Source organism: Salvelinus namaycush, chromosome 5, assembly GCF_016432855.1.
Source record: "Salvelinus namaycush isolate Seneca chromosome 5, SaNama_1.0, whole genome shotgun sequence".
Taxonomy (NCBI): Eukaryota; Metazoa; Chordata; class Actinopteri; order Salmoniformes; family Salmonidae; genus Salvelinus; species Salvelinus namaycush.
The window spans coordinates 70,430,119-70,445,219 of NC_052311.1; the positions used below are offsets into that span (position 1 = coordinate 70,430,119).

Below are 15,101 nucleotides of genomic sequence, written 5' to 3' on the forward strand. Positions count from 1 at the left end.
AGTAGAATGACATCCTCTCTCAGGCAGTCCCATCCCCGCAGTAGAATGACATCCTCTCTCAGGCAGTCCCATCCCCGCAGTAGAATGACATCCTCTCTCAGGCAGTCCCATCCCCGCAGTAGAATGACATCCTCTCTCAGGCAGTCCCATCCCCGCAGTAGAATGACATCCTCTCTCAGGCAGTCCCATCCCCGCAGTAGAATGACATCCTCTCTCAGGCAGTCCCATCCCCGCAGTAGAATGACATCCTCTCTCAGGCAGTCCCATCCCCGCAGTAGAATGACATCCTCTCTCAGGCAGTCCCATCCACGCAGTAGAATGACATCCTCTCTCAGGCAGTCCCATCCACGCAGTAGAATGACATCCTCTCTCAGGCAGTCCCATCCCCGCAGTAGAATGACATCCTCTCTCAGGCAGTCCCATCCCCGCAGTAGAATGACATCCTCTCTCAGGCAGTCCCATCCACTAGAATAACTCAGGAAGTCTGCAACCACAATTATTTCCCCCCCTTTATTCATACAGGTAAGTCATTTAAGAATGTATTCTTATTTACAACGACGACCTGTCCACAATCTTGTTGTATTCTCATACGATGGCCAAAAGAATCCCCCTCCACCTCTGGTTCACATCAACCTACACCCATCCCCTTATCAGAGCCGAGTCAACGCTTCTCACTCATCTAAACAAGTCAAAGTTTAGTTGTTGGCTCATACTACAGACTATCAAACACTGCACACCAAATGGCATCCTATTCCCTATATAGTGACCTACTTTTGACCAGAGCCCATACCCTTGACAAACGTAGTGCACTAAACAGGGAATAAAGTGCCATTTGGGATGCAGGAGACCACTGTTTTATAACCCTCCTCAGGAGTCTGAGGAGTCAAGAGTTCAACAAGTCTGTTCTAATATAGATTACTCAGGCAAACACGCCCCCTCTCCCCTCAGGAGTCTGAGGGGTCAAGAGTTCAACAAGTCTGTTCTAATATAGATTACTCAGGCAAACACGCCCCCTCTCCCCTCGGGAGTCTAGGAACTCTGCCGATGACACAAAGCACCACAGCAGCAGCAGCAACACAACATAAAGGCCAGGAATCCTGGCTGCTAGCAGGTCTCAGGAAACTAAATAAGAGTAGAACATTTTATTCTGCTGGCTTTTTCCTCATGCAAGTCGAGCTAATTGAATTGTTGAGTCACTCAAAATATGAAGGGCTCCCCAAGGGAAGATCTTGCAAAAATTGAGGCTAAATGTTTACATCTCAGACAGCTAGCCTACAAGTTCTAAGAAATACATTAAAATCAGTCTAAATTTTTCAGCTTCCTTGCTTTATTTTGTGGTTGTGCAAATGTTGGATTGAATGCACAATTTAAAACACTTGCCCCCCCATCCCTGATGCATGTCTAAATATTGGACTATAAATTGTGCTTTCCTGTATTATACTTAGAAAAAAAGGTATTCTATTCTACTGAGCCGTTTACTTTGTTTGTATTCTTACCCTTTATTATGTCTTCTTGTCAAGAAGGAACATTTTAGGGTTGGGCAGCATCAAGACATTCATATCGTCATACAGTCCTTCTCGCATACAGGGATATACAGTATTACAGGCGTATTAGTACACAAGGAGGCGGCAAAAAAACAAAAAAAACAGGCGCCCATTAACAAAATGCCACCAAAATTAGCACACACATTTCAATGGAGGCTGCTAGCTAAATATTCTAATGAGTGCAAATGAAAATAAACGAATTGCAAAGACAGGCACTCCATCTCAAAGTTACACATACATAGGTAGGCGCTACCGAATGACATTTCCAAGTGAATGTGAATGAGAGACATTGTGCAAATGAACAAAGTTTTGACACATGCTTGTCTGAAGGAAGAACAGTACAGGCTCTGGAGCAGCATGTGTAGGCTACATGCTGTGTCTGTGTGGAGTCTGGAGTCGCTAGGGCAACGGACCAGCCTGCTCTGCTCGGAGAATAGGGGGAAGGAGGAGACGGCTGAGAACGTAGGAGAAAAAAACACAAGGAAATGAAAAGATAGCAGTGCCAGCTGTACAAATAACTCATCCAAAGGGCTTTGACTTCTCAAACACGGCAGAAAGCTAAAACAATATGACCCATCACCTTATTAATTCAGCCGCTTAGATTAAGTAGCAAGTTAAACTTCGGGGTCACGTTTACGCAGAATTCTGAAAACTCTTAAGATCTTCCCACGTTCTGTAAATGCAGATGTAAAATGGATCTTATTGCAATTTCTGCTCTGCATTAGACTAATTTCGTGCTTCAGTTGCACTTCTCCACTCAGATGATAATTCAGGAATGGGCATTCTATCAGCAGACAGCGCTCTGACTGATATGGAGCTACTGTTCTCCATCATTCTATCAGCAGACAGCGCTCTGACTGACGTGGAGCTACTGTTCTCCATCATTCTATCAGCAGACAGCGCTCTGACTGATGTGGAGCTACTGTTCTCCATCATTCTATCAGTAGACAGCGCTCTGACTGATGTGTAGCTACTGTCCTCCATCATTCTATCAGCAGACAGCGCTCTGACTGACATGTAGCTACTGTTCTCCATCATTCTATCAGCAGACAGCACTCTGACTGACGTGTAGCTACTGTTCTCCATCATTCTATCAGCAGACAGCGCTCTGACTGATGTGTAGCTACTGTTCTCCATCATTCTATCAGCAGACAGCGCTCTGACTGATGTGTAGCTACTGTTCTCCATCATTCTATCAGCGCTCTGACTGATGTGTAGCTACTGTTCATCATTCTATCAGCAGACAGCGCTCTGACTGACGTGTAGCTACTGTTCTCCATCATTCTATCAGCAGACAGCGCTCTGACTGACGTGTAGCTACTGTTCTCCATCATTCTATCAGCAGACAGCGCTCTGACTGACGTGTAGCTACTGTTCTCCATCATTCTATCAGCGCTCTGACTGATGTGTAGCTACTGTTCTACATCATTCTATCAGCAGACAGAGCTCTGACTGACGTGTAGCTACTGTTCTCCATCATTCTATCAGCAGACAGCGCTCTGGCTGATGTGGAGCTACTGTTCTCCATCATTCTATCAGCAGACGGCGCTCTGATGTGGAGCTACTGTTCTCCATCATTCTATCAGCAGACAGCGCTCTGACTGATGTGGAGCTACTGTTCTCCATCATTCTATCAGCGCTCTGACTGATGTGGAGCTACTGTTCTCCATCATTCTATCAGCAGACAGCGCTCTGACTGATGTGTAGCTACTGTTCTCCATCATTCTATCAGCAGACAGCGCTCTGACTGATGTGGAGCTACTGTTCTCCATCATTCTATCAGCAGACAGCGCTCTGACTGATGTGGAGCTACTGTTCTCCATCATTCTATCAGCAGACGGCGCTCTGATGTGGAGCTACTGTTCTCCATCATTCTATCAGCAGACAGCACTCTGACTGATGTGTAGCTACTGTTCTCCATCATTCTATCAGCAGACAGCGCTCTGACTGACGTGTAGCTACTGTTCTCCATCATTCTATCAGCAGACAGCGCTCTGACTGAGGTGTAGCTACTGTTCTCCATCATTCTATCAGCAGACAGCGCTCTGACTGATGTGTAGCTACTGTTCTCCATCATTCTATCAGCAGACAGCGCTCTGACTGACGTGTAGCTACTGTTCTCCATCATTCTATCAGCAGACAGCGCTCTGACTGATGTGTAGCTACTGTTCTCCATCATTCTATCAGCAGACAGCGCTCTGACTGATGTGGAGCTACTGTTCTCCATCATTCTATCAGCAGACAGCGCTCTGACTGACGTGTAGCTACTGTTCTCCATCATTCTATCAGCAGACAGCGCTCTGACTGACGTGTAGCTACTGTTCTCCATCATTCTATCAGCAGACAGCTCTCTGGCTGATGTGTAGCTACTGTTCTCCATCATTCTATCAGCAGACAGCGCTCTGACTGATATGGAGCTACTGAGCTTTTCTCAGTGTAGCCAGCCATTTTTCACTATTAAAATGCAAGATTAACTTTAAAACAGAACTTTAGGAAATTTAGCTGGCTACATTCTTTATATGATAAAGAGTAGAAATTGATGGCTATGCATAGTTTTCGCAAAAAATACCTTGCTTTTTCATTGAAAGCTCATGTACTTGGTTGCACTTCTGCTGCCATCTGATGGAAATGAAGCTATTTTCTGCTAAATGTGTTGCACTAATGTATTTCCTGTGAAGGAACGCTATAGTTGCACGTCCCTGATCACTCTATTGACTTTCAATATAAAACAGGTTCATGTCAATACACAGCTGGACTCACCTGCTCCCGCGTTCTCCCGTTGTGCTATTTCCAAACAAACACGTGACCGGCTCAACTGTTCTGGGGAACTACGGTAAGCTTCATAATGTACAATAATGTGACAGGTGAAATGAAGAACGCAATCTGCTTCATCTCCTAAGGTATTGCACAAGTTGACTGCAGGTATTTAATAAAGAACATTTGCTTCAAATATTTAAATGTTTTGAAACACTTCAAATAAATAGTGTAAGCTGTATTGGCGGTTTTGAAAAACCATCCCGTGGCTATTTCCAAATACCCCGTATACCGCACCTAAAGACTCTCAGACCATTTGAAACAAGATTCTCTGGTCTGATGAAACCAAGATTGAAATCTCTGGCCTGAATGCCAAGCGTCACATCTGGAGGAAACCTGGCACCATCCCTACGGTGAAGCATGGTGGCAGCATCATGCTGTGGGGATGTTTTTCAGCGGCAGGGACTGGGAGACTAGTCAGAATTGAGGGAAAGATGAATGGAGCAAAGTATAGAGAGATCCTTGATGAAAACCTGCTCCAGAGCGCTCAGGACCTCAGACTGGGGTGAAGGTTCACCTTCCAACAGGACAACAACCCTAAGCACACAGCCAAGACAACGCAGGAGTGGCTTCGGGACAAGTCTCTGAATGTCCTTGAGTGGCCCAGCCAGAGCCCGGAATTGAACACGATCAAACATCTCTGGCAAGACTTGAAAATAGCTGTGCAGCGACGCTACCCATCCAACCTGACAGAGCTTGAGAGAATCTACAGAGAAGAATGGGTGAAACTCCCCAAATATCGGTGTGCCAATCAAGACTAGAGGCTATAATGGATGCCAAAGGTGCTTCAACAAAATACAAACGTCTGAATAATTATGTAAATTTGATATTTCAGTTTGTTTTTAACAGCGAGTGCGGGTCCCGAGGATGGATACTAGGACCGGGACGATACCAGTATCTCAATACTCGTTAGTATCATGGCAAGGAAACAAAACATAAAGCAGATTTAACTTTTAGGAAAACAGCCTTAATGTTGGAAACAAACATCATTATGTTGTCATCCAGAGTCACAATACTTTACATACAGCACGTTTTAAAAGGAACAAAGAGTTTGCTTCGAGGTTCCATTTTTGCCATGGAAAAAATATTGCAATACTGGTATCGTCACAGCCCTACTTTCTTAGAGTCCAAACAGCCTAGTCTGCATCCCAAACAGCACCTTTTACCCTATATAGTTCACTACTTTTGACCCGAATAGGGTGCCATTTGAGATGCAAACATAATGTCTTGCAAGGGGGAGGATGTGGTCACAGGTTTCCCTTGGCAGATCCCTCAGAACCCTTTTCAATAATGTGATTAATGCTAGAAAACGATCTATTGTTGCAGCACTGCTAAGGCTTCCGCTAAGACAGATCACAAGATTACACATTTATATTCTACTTTCCACAGGATTTCACACACCCTGCTGGCATCCTGTTATTTAAGAAAGTCCTCCCTTTCTTGAGAGAGAGCGAGAGATCTAGCCACTGCCTCCCAGACACCTCAGTAGTAGATAGTGACTGATATAGTTGATCAGGGCAGCAGGTAGCCTAGTGGTTAGAGCGTTCGGCCAGTTGCTAGATCGAATCCCTGAGCTGACAAGGTAAAAATGTCGTTCTGCCCCTGAAAAAGGCAGTTAACCCACTGTTCCTAGGCCGTCATCGTAAATAAGAATTTGTTCTTAACTGACTTGCCTAGTTAAATAAAGGTTCAAAAATAAAAATAAATCAGACAGTAGTCAGATCCATAGCGATAATATCTTAACATAATCCAACCCTAAATATGGACAATAGGGTGCGTTATGATCATGCCTTACCATTGAAAAAGCTCTTGGCACGCAGGTAGCTGACACAAAGCCTGAGGATGGTCAGTTTGTCCAGCTTGGAGATGACATCCTGGGGGTAAGGAAGCAGACTGGCCAGCCTGTCCAACTCCCCATTCAGGCGTTCCCGGTGCCTCTTGGAAGGGTTTGATTTGGCTCCTTCTGGAGGTGGCTTCACACTACGAGGAGGAGAATGTCTGCCATCAATGTCTCATATGATGATATTCCTCGGTCTTGTTATGTAGCCTAAATGGTAGATACTGTATGTTTACGAAAGTGTTAATGAATGCAACTCATGGAGTCCACAGAAAGAAATATCATAAAGAAGTATCATTGTCCGAGGTTGAAACATGGTTCTTTCTGTACCTCATTCAGACCTCATACAAATCAGACTAGGGAGTCTGTCAGTCAACCCTATACCATGAATATAACAACAGTACTACAATTGAACTGTCACTCACAAGGCATCCTAATTCTGTACACTGATGTGGCATACTAAACATGCACTAGACTAGTAGTGACATAACTTTGTCTACAACCCCTAACTAGCTGGCTATGCTGTTGTAGCGGCGATCAGTTATCTATCGTGACTGTACCTTCTCTGGGGCTTTTTCCTCTTGCGACTTGCATACATGTTGGTGCTATTTATTCCCAATGTGTACTATGGAATGCCAAGCGCACTAGAAAGACAGCTAGCTAGCTGACGGGACAGGGTACGCAGTCAAATCCCTGCTTCTACTAGGCTAGCTAAATAACACGTATCATGTTAGCTAGCTGACAATCAAACCAAAACATGGTCGATTACTCAGTAAGATGCATTTTCAAGCATGCTACAAAACGATATAGCCAGTTAAATGCATACCTGCATTATTAGGCAAAAGGCAAGAAATGTTTGCTACATATATTAACAACCTAATTTAGCTAGAGAAAGCGGACAAGTTCGAAGAAGAAAAGGATGATCAATTGCCAACACTGAGCCGTCAATGCCGTGCGAGCTTCCTTGCCAAACGCGGATGGACCATAAATCAAATCGGAATATATTCGCCGAACATTAGCCACACGAGCATTTCATGGCTACAACAAACGTCATGCACACTGCAGAAATTTGACATTTGTGGTCATTTCTTTCACACCCCCTTCAGCTCCGCCCACCGGGTACGCACACGCTTATCCCAGCCAATCGCAAAGTGACTACCATTGTGTTATTTACACCCTTCAAAGGTCTGGGTCTAGACGAGATGGATGGGACGTCTTAAAAACCAATTGAAAGTTCATTACTGTAGCTACTGCAATTGTAGAACACATGAATAATTCAAGTAGATTTAATATACTGTATTATATGAGGTCCCGTGTGAGTCAATTGGTAGAGCATGGTGTTTGCAACGCCAGGGTTGTGGGTTCGAGTCCCATGCACTTACTACTGTAAATTTCTTTGCATAAGAGCGTCTGCTAAATTATGTAAATGTATGTATCCTTATATCAACTCTTAGATTTTTAAAACAGCCTTCTGTATTTTGGGGTCAGCAAAGCAAAATAGGTCATAGTTTGTGAACGTACTGCAGACTGACACCTCACCAGTTAAATGAAGAGCGTTATTAGGAAGAAGTGTGTATACAGAAGCAGTTTTGGTGGAGGGTGATGATCTCTATTCAGGGTAAATGACTTGGGAATTACTGTATTCAAGTTACTTGTTATTTCAGGCTCTGATAGCAAAGCTCTTTATCTCCTAATCTGCCACATTACTTGGAATGCCGTTTACATTTTCCATTTGCTTTGAATAAAAGGGATTAGGGATTTTTCCATCTCAGATTCATCAAAAAGTGATGTGTGTCTCCCGAAATGTCAACATTTGGAATGTAAACAGCATTCCAAGCCTGACAGGATGGACAGCCATGAACAGTTTTTCTGACACGGAGAAATATACGTTGGACTCCACAATTTGACAGGATTAGATCAGACTACAGATTTGAGAATCGACAGAATATTGTATGTGTGCACCAAGATCTCATGACTTTGACCCAACTACCTAACACAATTGTGAAGTCATTTTTGGAGGAATTGACCCAGCCCCCAAGTCAATTTGTATTCAGTATTCCACGTCAATGTACAGTATTTGGACACCCCATTCCATATATGGAAAGCATGGTAAATACAGTACACCACATTCAGATCCCATGAACATCCCAGTCAAAGCTTGGGAGGATAATCCATAAAACACTGTTAATTTCAGGCTTTTAGACTGCTTTGGGGGAATTTGATAATCTGACAGTTGACATACTGAATGTGTTTGTCAGAGCGAATAAACATCCAAACATTTAGATATGTAATAGGTTTACTACTAGGCAAATCTCCATTCGCTTGCAACCATAGAGTTTCATGGTATCTGCAATGCATTCATTATATGATCTACTCCTGTGGCAAAGACACTGTACTGTACCTATCCTTGGCTTGTCTGTCCCTATGGTCATGTTTTGAATTGGCTATTCTTTTGGCCTTTGAAAATAACTAATGTTTTTGAATGCATGAATTTACAAACAAAAAATATTCTGCTTGTCTATTACATTGATCAACATACAAAACATATTTCATCAAGTTACATTCATTTCAAGTGGAGAAATGTAATTAATCAAGACTATACAGCAGATCATTCAGTGAATGTATTTGTATTCATTGAGTGAGGGGGTTTTATGGGGATTTTAGGGGGCTACACTCACTATCGCTAAAACCTAAATCCCCTTATGTTTACAATAGGATTTGGGAGGCTAAAAGCAAGTGGGTCAAGCCACATTAAAAAGAAACACGTGGGCAATATCTTTGAATATACAAATAGCTGTGGACATGCTTTAAATTGACAGAGTAAATGAGACATTGACATCAGTTTTGATGTCCTGACCTCTCTCTGAAGTAAGTCAACTTCCTTCTTGACCCCGAGCTAAGAATTACAGTACTACGATATGTTTACAGTTGTGTATGTTGGACCGTTGTTGGGTATGGCACTTACATACCAAACAATATTGTCTTTGAGATGGAGCTTAATAAAAGTGGATATTTCATCTACAACAGAGCTTATTATGTTAGATGGTAGACGGTAGATGGTATTTATTTCAACGTATTGTAGGTCTACACTTGCTATGTTATCAGTGAGAAAGGAACTTGTCTATAAGCTTGTTATGCAGCCCTGCTGTGCAGCATGGTGTTTTCCTCTGGGATCAGTCTCAGGGTTGGACGGGACAGCCAATTGTTCATTTAGATGTGACAGTGAGCAAGCGAGCGGTTGTATTACTGATGGGTGATGGGGCCGTGTTTAAACAGATCTACTGTTTCCCCCTGAGTCTAGCGTGGGAAATGAACAAGAAATTACAGCAAATGTACTATTGATAAAAACAAGGAAATATAGCATCATGTATGAGAGAAAGCTCTCTCTCTTTATCTCTCTCTTTCTCTCGCTCTGTGTGTGTGTGTGAGTGTATGTGTGAGATTCTATGGTGTGTTAGTGTCTCTTTCTCTCGCTCTGTGTGTGTGTGAGTGTATGTGTGAGATTCTATGGTGTGTTAGTGTCTCTTTCTCTCTCTCTGTCTCTCTCCCTCTCTCTTCTCTCTCCCTCTCTTTCTCTGAATGAAAATGTAATTCAATGTCTTGAAGCCAGAGGTGCATGATGACTGATGGGATGTGTGCTCTCAGAGTAAACATTATTAAACAACATCACTGAGGACACTCTCAGAGCAAACATTAACAAACACCATCACTGAGGACACTCTCAGAGCAAACATTAACAAACAACATCACTGAGGACACTCTCAGAGCAAACATTAACAAACAACATCACTGAGGACACTCTCAGAGCAAACATTAAGAAACACCATCACTGAGGACACTCTCAGAGCAAACATTATCAAACAACATTACTGAGGACACTCAGACATGTTGTCTCAAAACATTATCAAACAACATTACCGAGGACACTCAGACATGTTGTCTCAAAACATTATCAAACAACATTACTGAGGACACAGACATGTTGTCTCAAAACATTACCAAACAACATTACTGAGGACACAGACATGTTGTCTCAAAACATTATCAAACAACATTACTGAGGACACTCAGACATGTTGTCTCAAAACATTATCAAACAACATTACTGAGGACACAGACATGTTGTCTCAAAACATTACCAAACAACATTACCGAGGACACTCAGATATGTTGCCTCAAAACATTATCAAACAACATTACTGAGGACACTCAGACATGTTGTCTCAAAACATTATCAAACAACATTACTGAGGACACAGACATGTTGTCTCAAAACATTACCAAACAACATTACCGAGGACACTCAGATATGTTGCCTCAAAACATTATCAAACAACATTACTGAGGACACTCAGACATGTTGTCTCAAAACATTATCAAACAACATTACTGAGGACACAGACATGTTGCCTCAAAACATTATCAAACAACATTACCGAGGACACTCAGATATGTTGCCTCAAAACATTATCAAACAACATTACCGAGGACACTCAGATATGTTGCCTCAAAACATTATCAAACAACATTACCGAGGACACTCGTGGCTTCTCTCTGCATCGCCTTAGTGGTTCTTACATAGAAATAGAATCAATGGATTCCACTTCTATGGGTTCTTCCTTTTAGACACATCCCTCTTACAGTCATTGACATTTTCAATATGCAAAGGCAGAGAAAGTATACTGAAAAATGACAGATGTGTTATATCAAGAAGCTGACTAAACAGCATGATCATCACACAGGTGCACTTTGTGGGCTGGGGACAATAAAAGGCCATTCTAAAATTTGATTTTTTTTCACACACAAAATGCCACAGATGTCTCAAGTTTTGAGGGAGCTTGTAATTGGCATGCTGACTGCAGGAATGTCCACTTGAGCTGTTGCCAGATCATTGAAATTTAATTTCTATACCATAAGCCACCTCCAACGTCGTTTTAGAGAATTTGGCAGTAAGACCAACCGGCATCACAACCGCAGACCACGTGTAACCACGCCAGCCCGGGACCTCCACATCCAGCTTCTTCACCTGCGGGATGGTCTGAGACCAGCCACCCGCATAGCTGATGAAACTGTGGTTTTGCACAACCAAAGAATTTCTGCACAAATGGTCAGAGACCGTCTCAGGGAATTTCATCTGCGTTCTGGTCATCGTCACCAGGGTCTTGACCTGACTGCAGTTTGGCATTGTAACTGACTTCAGTGAGCAAATGCTCACCTTCGATGGCCACTGGGACGCTGGAGAAGTGTGCTCTTCATGGATGAATCCCGGTTTCAACTGTACAGGGCAGATGGCAGACAGCGTGTATGGCGTTGTGTGGGCGAGCGGTTTGCTGATGTCACCGTTGTGAACAGAGTGCCTCATGGTGGTGGTGGGTTTTATGGTATGGGCAGGCATAAGCTATGGACAACAAACACAATTGTATTTTATCTATGAAAATTTGAATGCACAGAGATACCGTGACAAGATCCTGAGGCCAATTGTCGTGCCATTCATCCGCCGCCATCACCTCATATATCCAACAACTTTGCACAGCCATTGAAGAGGAGTGGGACAACATTCCACAGGCCACAATCAACAGCTTGATTAACTCTATGCAAAGGAGTTGTGTCACGCTGCATGAGGCAAATGGTGGTCACACCAGATACTGACTGGTTTTCTGATCCACACCCCTACCTTTTAAGGTATCTGTGACCAACAGATGCATACCTCTATTTCCAGTCATGTGAAATCCATAGATTATGGCCTAATAAATGTATTTCAATTGGCAGATTTCATTATAATCAAATCAAATTTTATTGGTCACAGACACGTGTTTAGCAGATGCTATTGCGGGTGTAGCAAAATGCTTGTAAAAACAGTTATATGAACTGTAATTCAGTAAAATGTTTGAAATTATTAGCATGTTGCATTTATATATTTGTTTGGTGTAGATAATTAGCATGGATGGGGCTGGATATCTACATGCAAATAATTGAACACTGGATATGAGACACTCACTGTTTATTACGTCTGCCATTCAAAGCAGTGACAACGTGTCATTCAGCTGATTAAAAAGCTACATTTAGGTGAAAGAAAATTCTTACATTTTCAGTATGGCTTTCACTGACATACTGTACCTTGCACTTCCAAACAAGTGGAGATGAGTAGGAGAGAAGGGGGAACCACTTTACAGTACTTTACACCAGGGTTTCTCAAACTTTTGGGGGCAGGGGACCCTTTTTGTGATAGCAAATTTATCAGGTACCCCCTCTTAACTCGAGTGAGATGCGCTGCCGTTACTGTTTATTGTCTATCCTGTTGCCTAGTCACTTTATCCCGACCTACAGTTGAAGTCGGAAGTCTACATACACCTTAGCCAAATACATTTAAACTCAGTTTTTCACCATTTCTGACATTTAATCCTAGTCAATATCCCCTGTCTTAGGTCAGTTAGGATCACCACTTTATTTTAAGAATGTGAAATGTCAGAATAATAGTAGAGAGAGTAATTTAATTCAGATTTTATTTCTTTCATCATATTCCCAGTGGGTCAGAAGTTTACATACACTCAATTACTATTTTGTAGCATTGCCTTTAAATTGTTTAACTTGGGTCAAACATTTCAGGTAGCCTTCCACAAGCTTCCCACAATAAGTTTGGTGAATTTTGGCCAATTCCTCCTGACAGAGCTGGTGTAACTGAGTCAGGTTTGTAGGCCTCTTTGCTCACACACGTTTTTTTCAGTTCTGCCCACACATTTTCTACAGGATTGAGGTCAGGGCTTTGTGATGGCCACTCCAATACCTTGACGTTGTTGTCCTTAAGCCATTTTGCCACAACTTTGGAAGTATGCTTGGGGTCATTGTCCATTTGGAAGCCCCGTTTGCGAACAAGCTTTAACTTCCTGACTGATGTCTTGAGATGTTGCCAAAGTACGTTTATCTCTAGGAGACAGAACGCGTCTCCTTCCTGAGCGGTATGACGGCTGTGTGGTCCCATGGTGTTTATACTTGCGTGCCATTGTTTATACAGATGAACGTGGTACCTTCAGGCGTTTGGAAATTGCTCCCAAGGATGAACCAGACTTGTGGAGGTCTACAATTTTTTTCTGAGGTCTTGGCTGATTTCTTTTGATTTTCCCATGATGTCAAGCAAAGAGGCACTGAGTTTGAAGGTAGGCCTTGAAATACATCCACAGGTACACCTCCAATTGACTCAAATGATGTCAGTTAGCCTATCAGAAGCTTCTAAAGCCATGACATAATTTTCTGGAATTGTCCATGCTTTTTAAAGGCACAGTCAACTTAGTGTATGTAAACTTCTGACCCACTGGAATTGTGATACAGTGAATTATACGTAAAATAATCTGTCTGTAAACAATTGTTGGAAAAATTACTTGTCATGCACAAACTAGACGTCCTAACCGACTTGCCAAAACTATAGTTTGTTAACAAGAAATTTGTGGAGTGGTTGAAAAACAAGTTTTCATGACTCCAACCTAAGTGTATGTAAACTTCCGACTTCAACTGTATATGTACATATTTACCTAGCCTTGTACCCCTGCACATGGACTCCGTACTAGTACCCCGTTCATATAGTCAAGTTATCACTACTCATTGCCATGTTATAAACTTCCTATTTATCTATGTTTTCTCTTTGCGTTGTTGGGAACGGCCGTAAGCAAGCATTTCACTGTTAGTCTGCACTTGTTGTTTACCAAGCATGTGACAAATAACATTTGATTTGTATAGCAAACAAGGCATTTTACTTTGACTTCGGCAGTGCATGGCCGGACGAACCAAGTCTCGGGCTCTGGGAAGGAACATTTTAAAAGTCCACCTCTTGGCATGGAGTGTGACGGGTGTCGTCGTCGGATGAGGAATAATCGGACCAAAGCGCAGCGTGGTAAGTGTTCATGCTTTTTATTTAAACTGAACACTATAACAAAATAACAAAGAGAATGAACGAAACAGTCCTGTCAGGTGCAGAAACACAAAACAGAAAATAACTACCCACAAAACATCGGTGGGGAAAAGCTACCTAAGTATGGTTCCCAATCAGAGATAACGATAGTCAGCTGTCCCTGATTGAGAACCATACCCGGCCAAAAACAAAGAAATACAAAACATAGAAAAAAGAACATAGAATGCCCACCCAAATCACACCCTGACCAAACCAAAATAGAGACATAAAAAGCTCTATAGGGCGTGACAATGAGAGAAAATTCTGCAGGTTTCAAGCTAATTTTAGAAATTCAAGAAATTTTACCAATCTCAAATTCATAGACAGAGCTATGGATGCAAGGACTTACCATCCATGATATCAAAATGATAGTTTAAACCATATTTTGAGGCTATACAGTGTATTGTTTACAAACATTGGAGTAAAACAAGCTTACATTTTAGGTTCTGATGGGGTACTACAGTTGAACTAAGCTCCTGAGGCATTTATAAGTTAGATTCTTCAAGAATCACTGGATACATGGTTGTATGTATTAACTAAGGATTCTAGCTTTAAATTACAGTGCATTTTATGTAAACAAATTATAATAATTTGTGGGGAACACAAGAAGTGCTACGTAGAAAAATGTATAATTGGTGGAGCACTGTGGATATCAATATCCCTGTGAGCCTCCCAGGCCCATGTTGCCCAGGGTTAAAAACATACACTTTAGATCACAGGTGTCAAACTCATTCCACGGAGGGCCGAGTGTCTGCGGGTTTTCGCTCCTCCCTTGTACTTGATTGATGAATTAACATCACTAATTAGTTAGGAACTCCCCACACCTGGTTGTCTAGGGCTTTATTGAAAGGAAAAACCAAAAACCTGCAGACACTCGGCCCTCCGTGGAATGAGTTTGACACCCCTGCTTTAGATTAAAAATATTACATTGTATTTTATTACACCCTCTACGCTTATTCAACAG

The 15,101-nt window shown here is 42.2% G+C and overlaps 1 protein-coding gene across 3 annotated transcripts in view; it reads right to left on the minus strand.

Moving 5' to 3' along the window:
* Positions 1–7,259, minus strand: part of ahr1a (aryl hydrocarbon receptor 1a) — a 36,514-nt gene extending 29,255 nt beyond the window's left edge. For all 3 annotated transcript variants that reach the window (XM_038995128.1, XM_038995126.1, XM_038995125.1), the window contains exons 1-2: positions 6,756–7,259; positions 6,154–6,338 (exon numbers count right to left, since the gene is read on the minus strand). In XM_038995128.1, the coding sequence (XP_038851056.1) occupies positions 6,154–6,338; positions 6,756–6,793 (223 nt within the window). In that variant the 5' untranslated portion in view covers positions 6,794–7,259. The remainder of the gene's footprint in view (positions 1–6,153; positions 6,339–6,755) is intronic.
* Between the last annotated feature and the right edge of the window lie 7,842 nt (positions 7,260–15,101).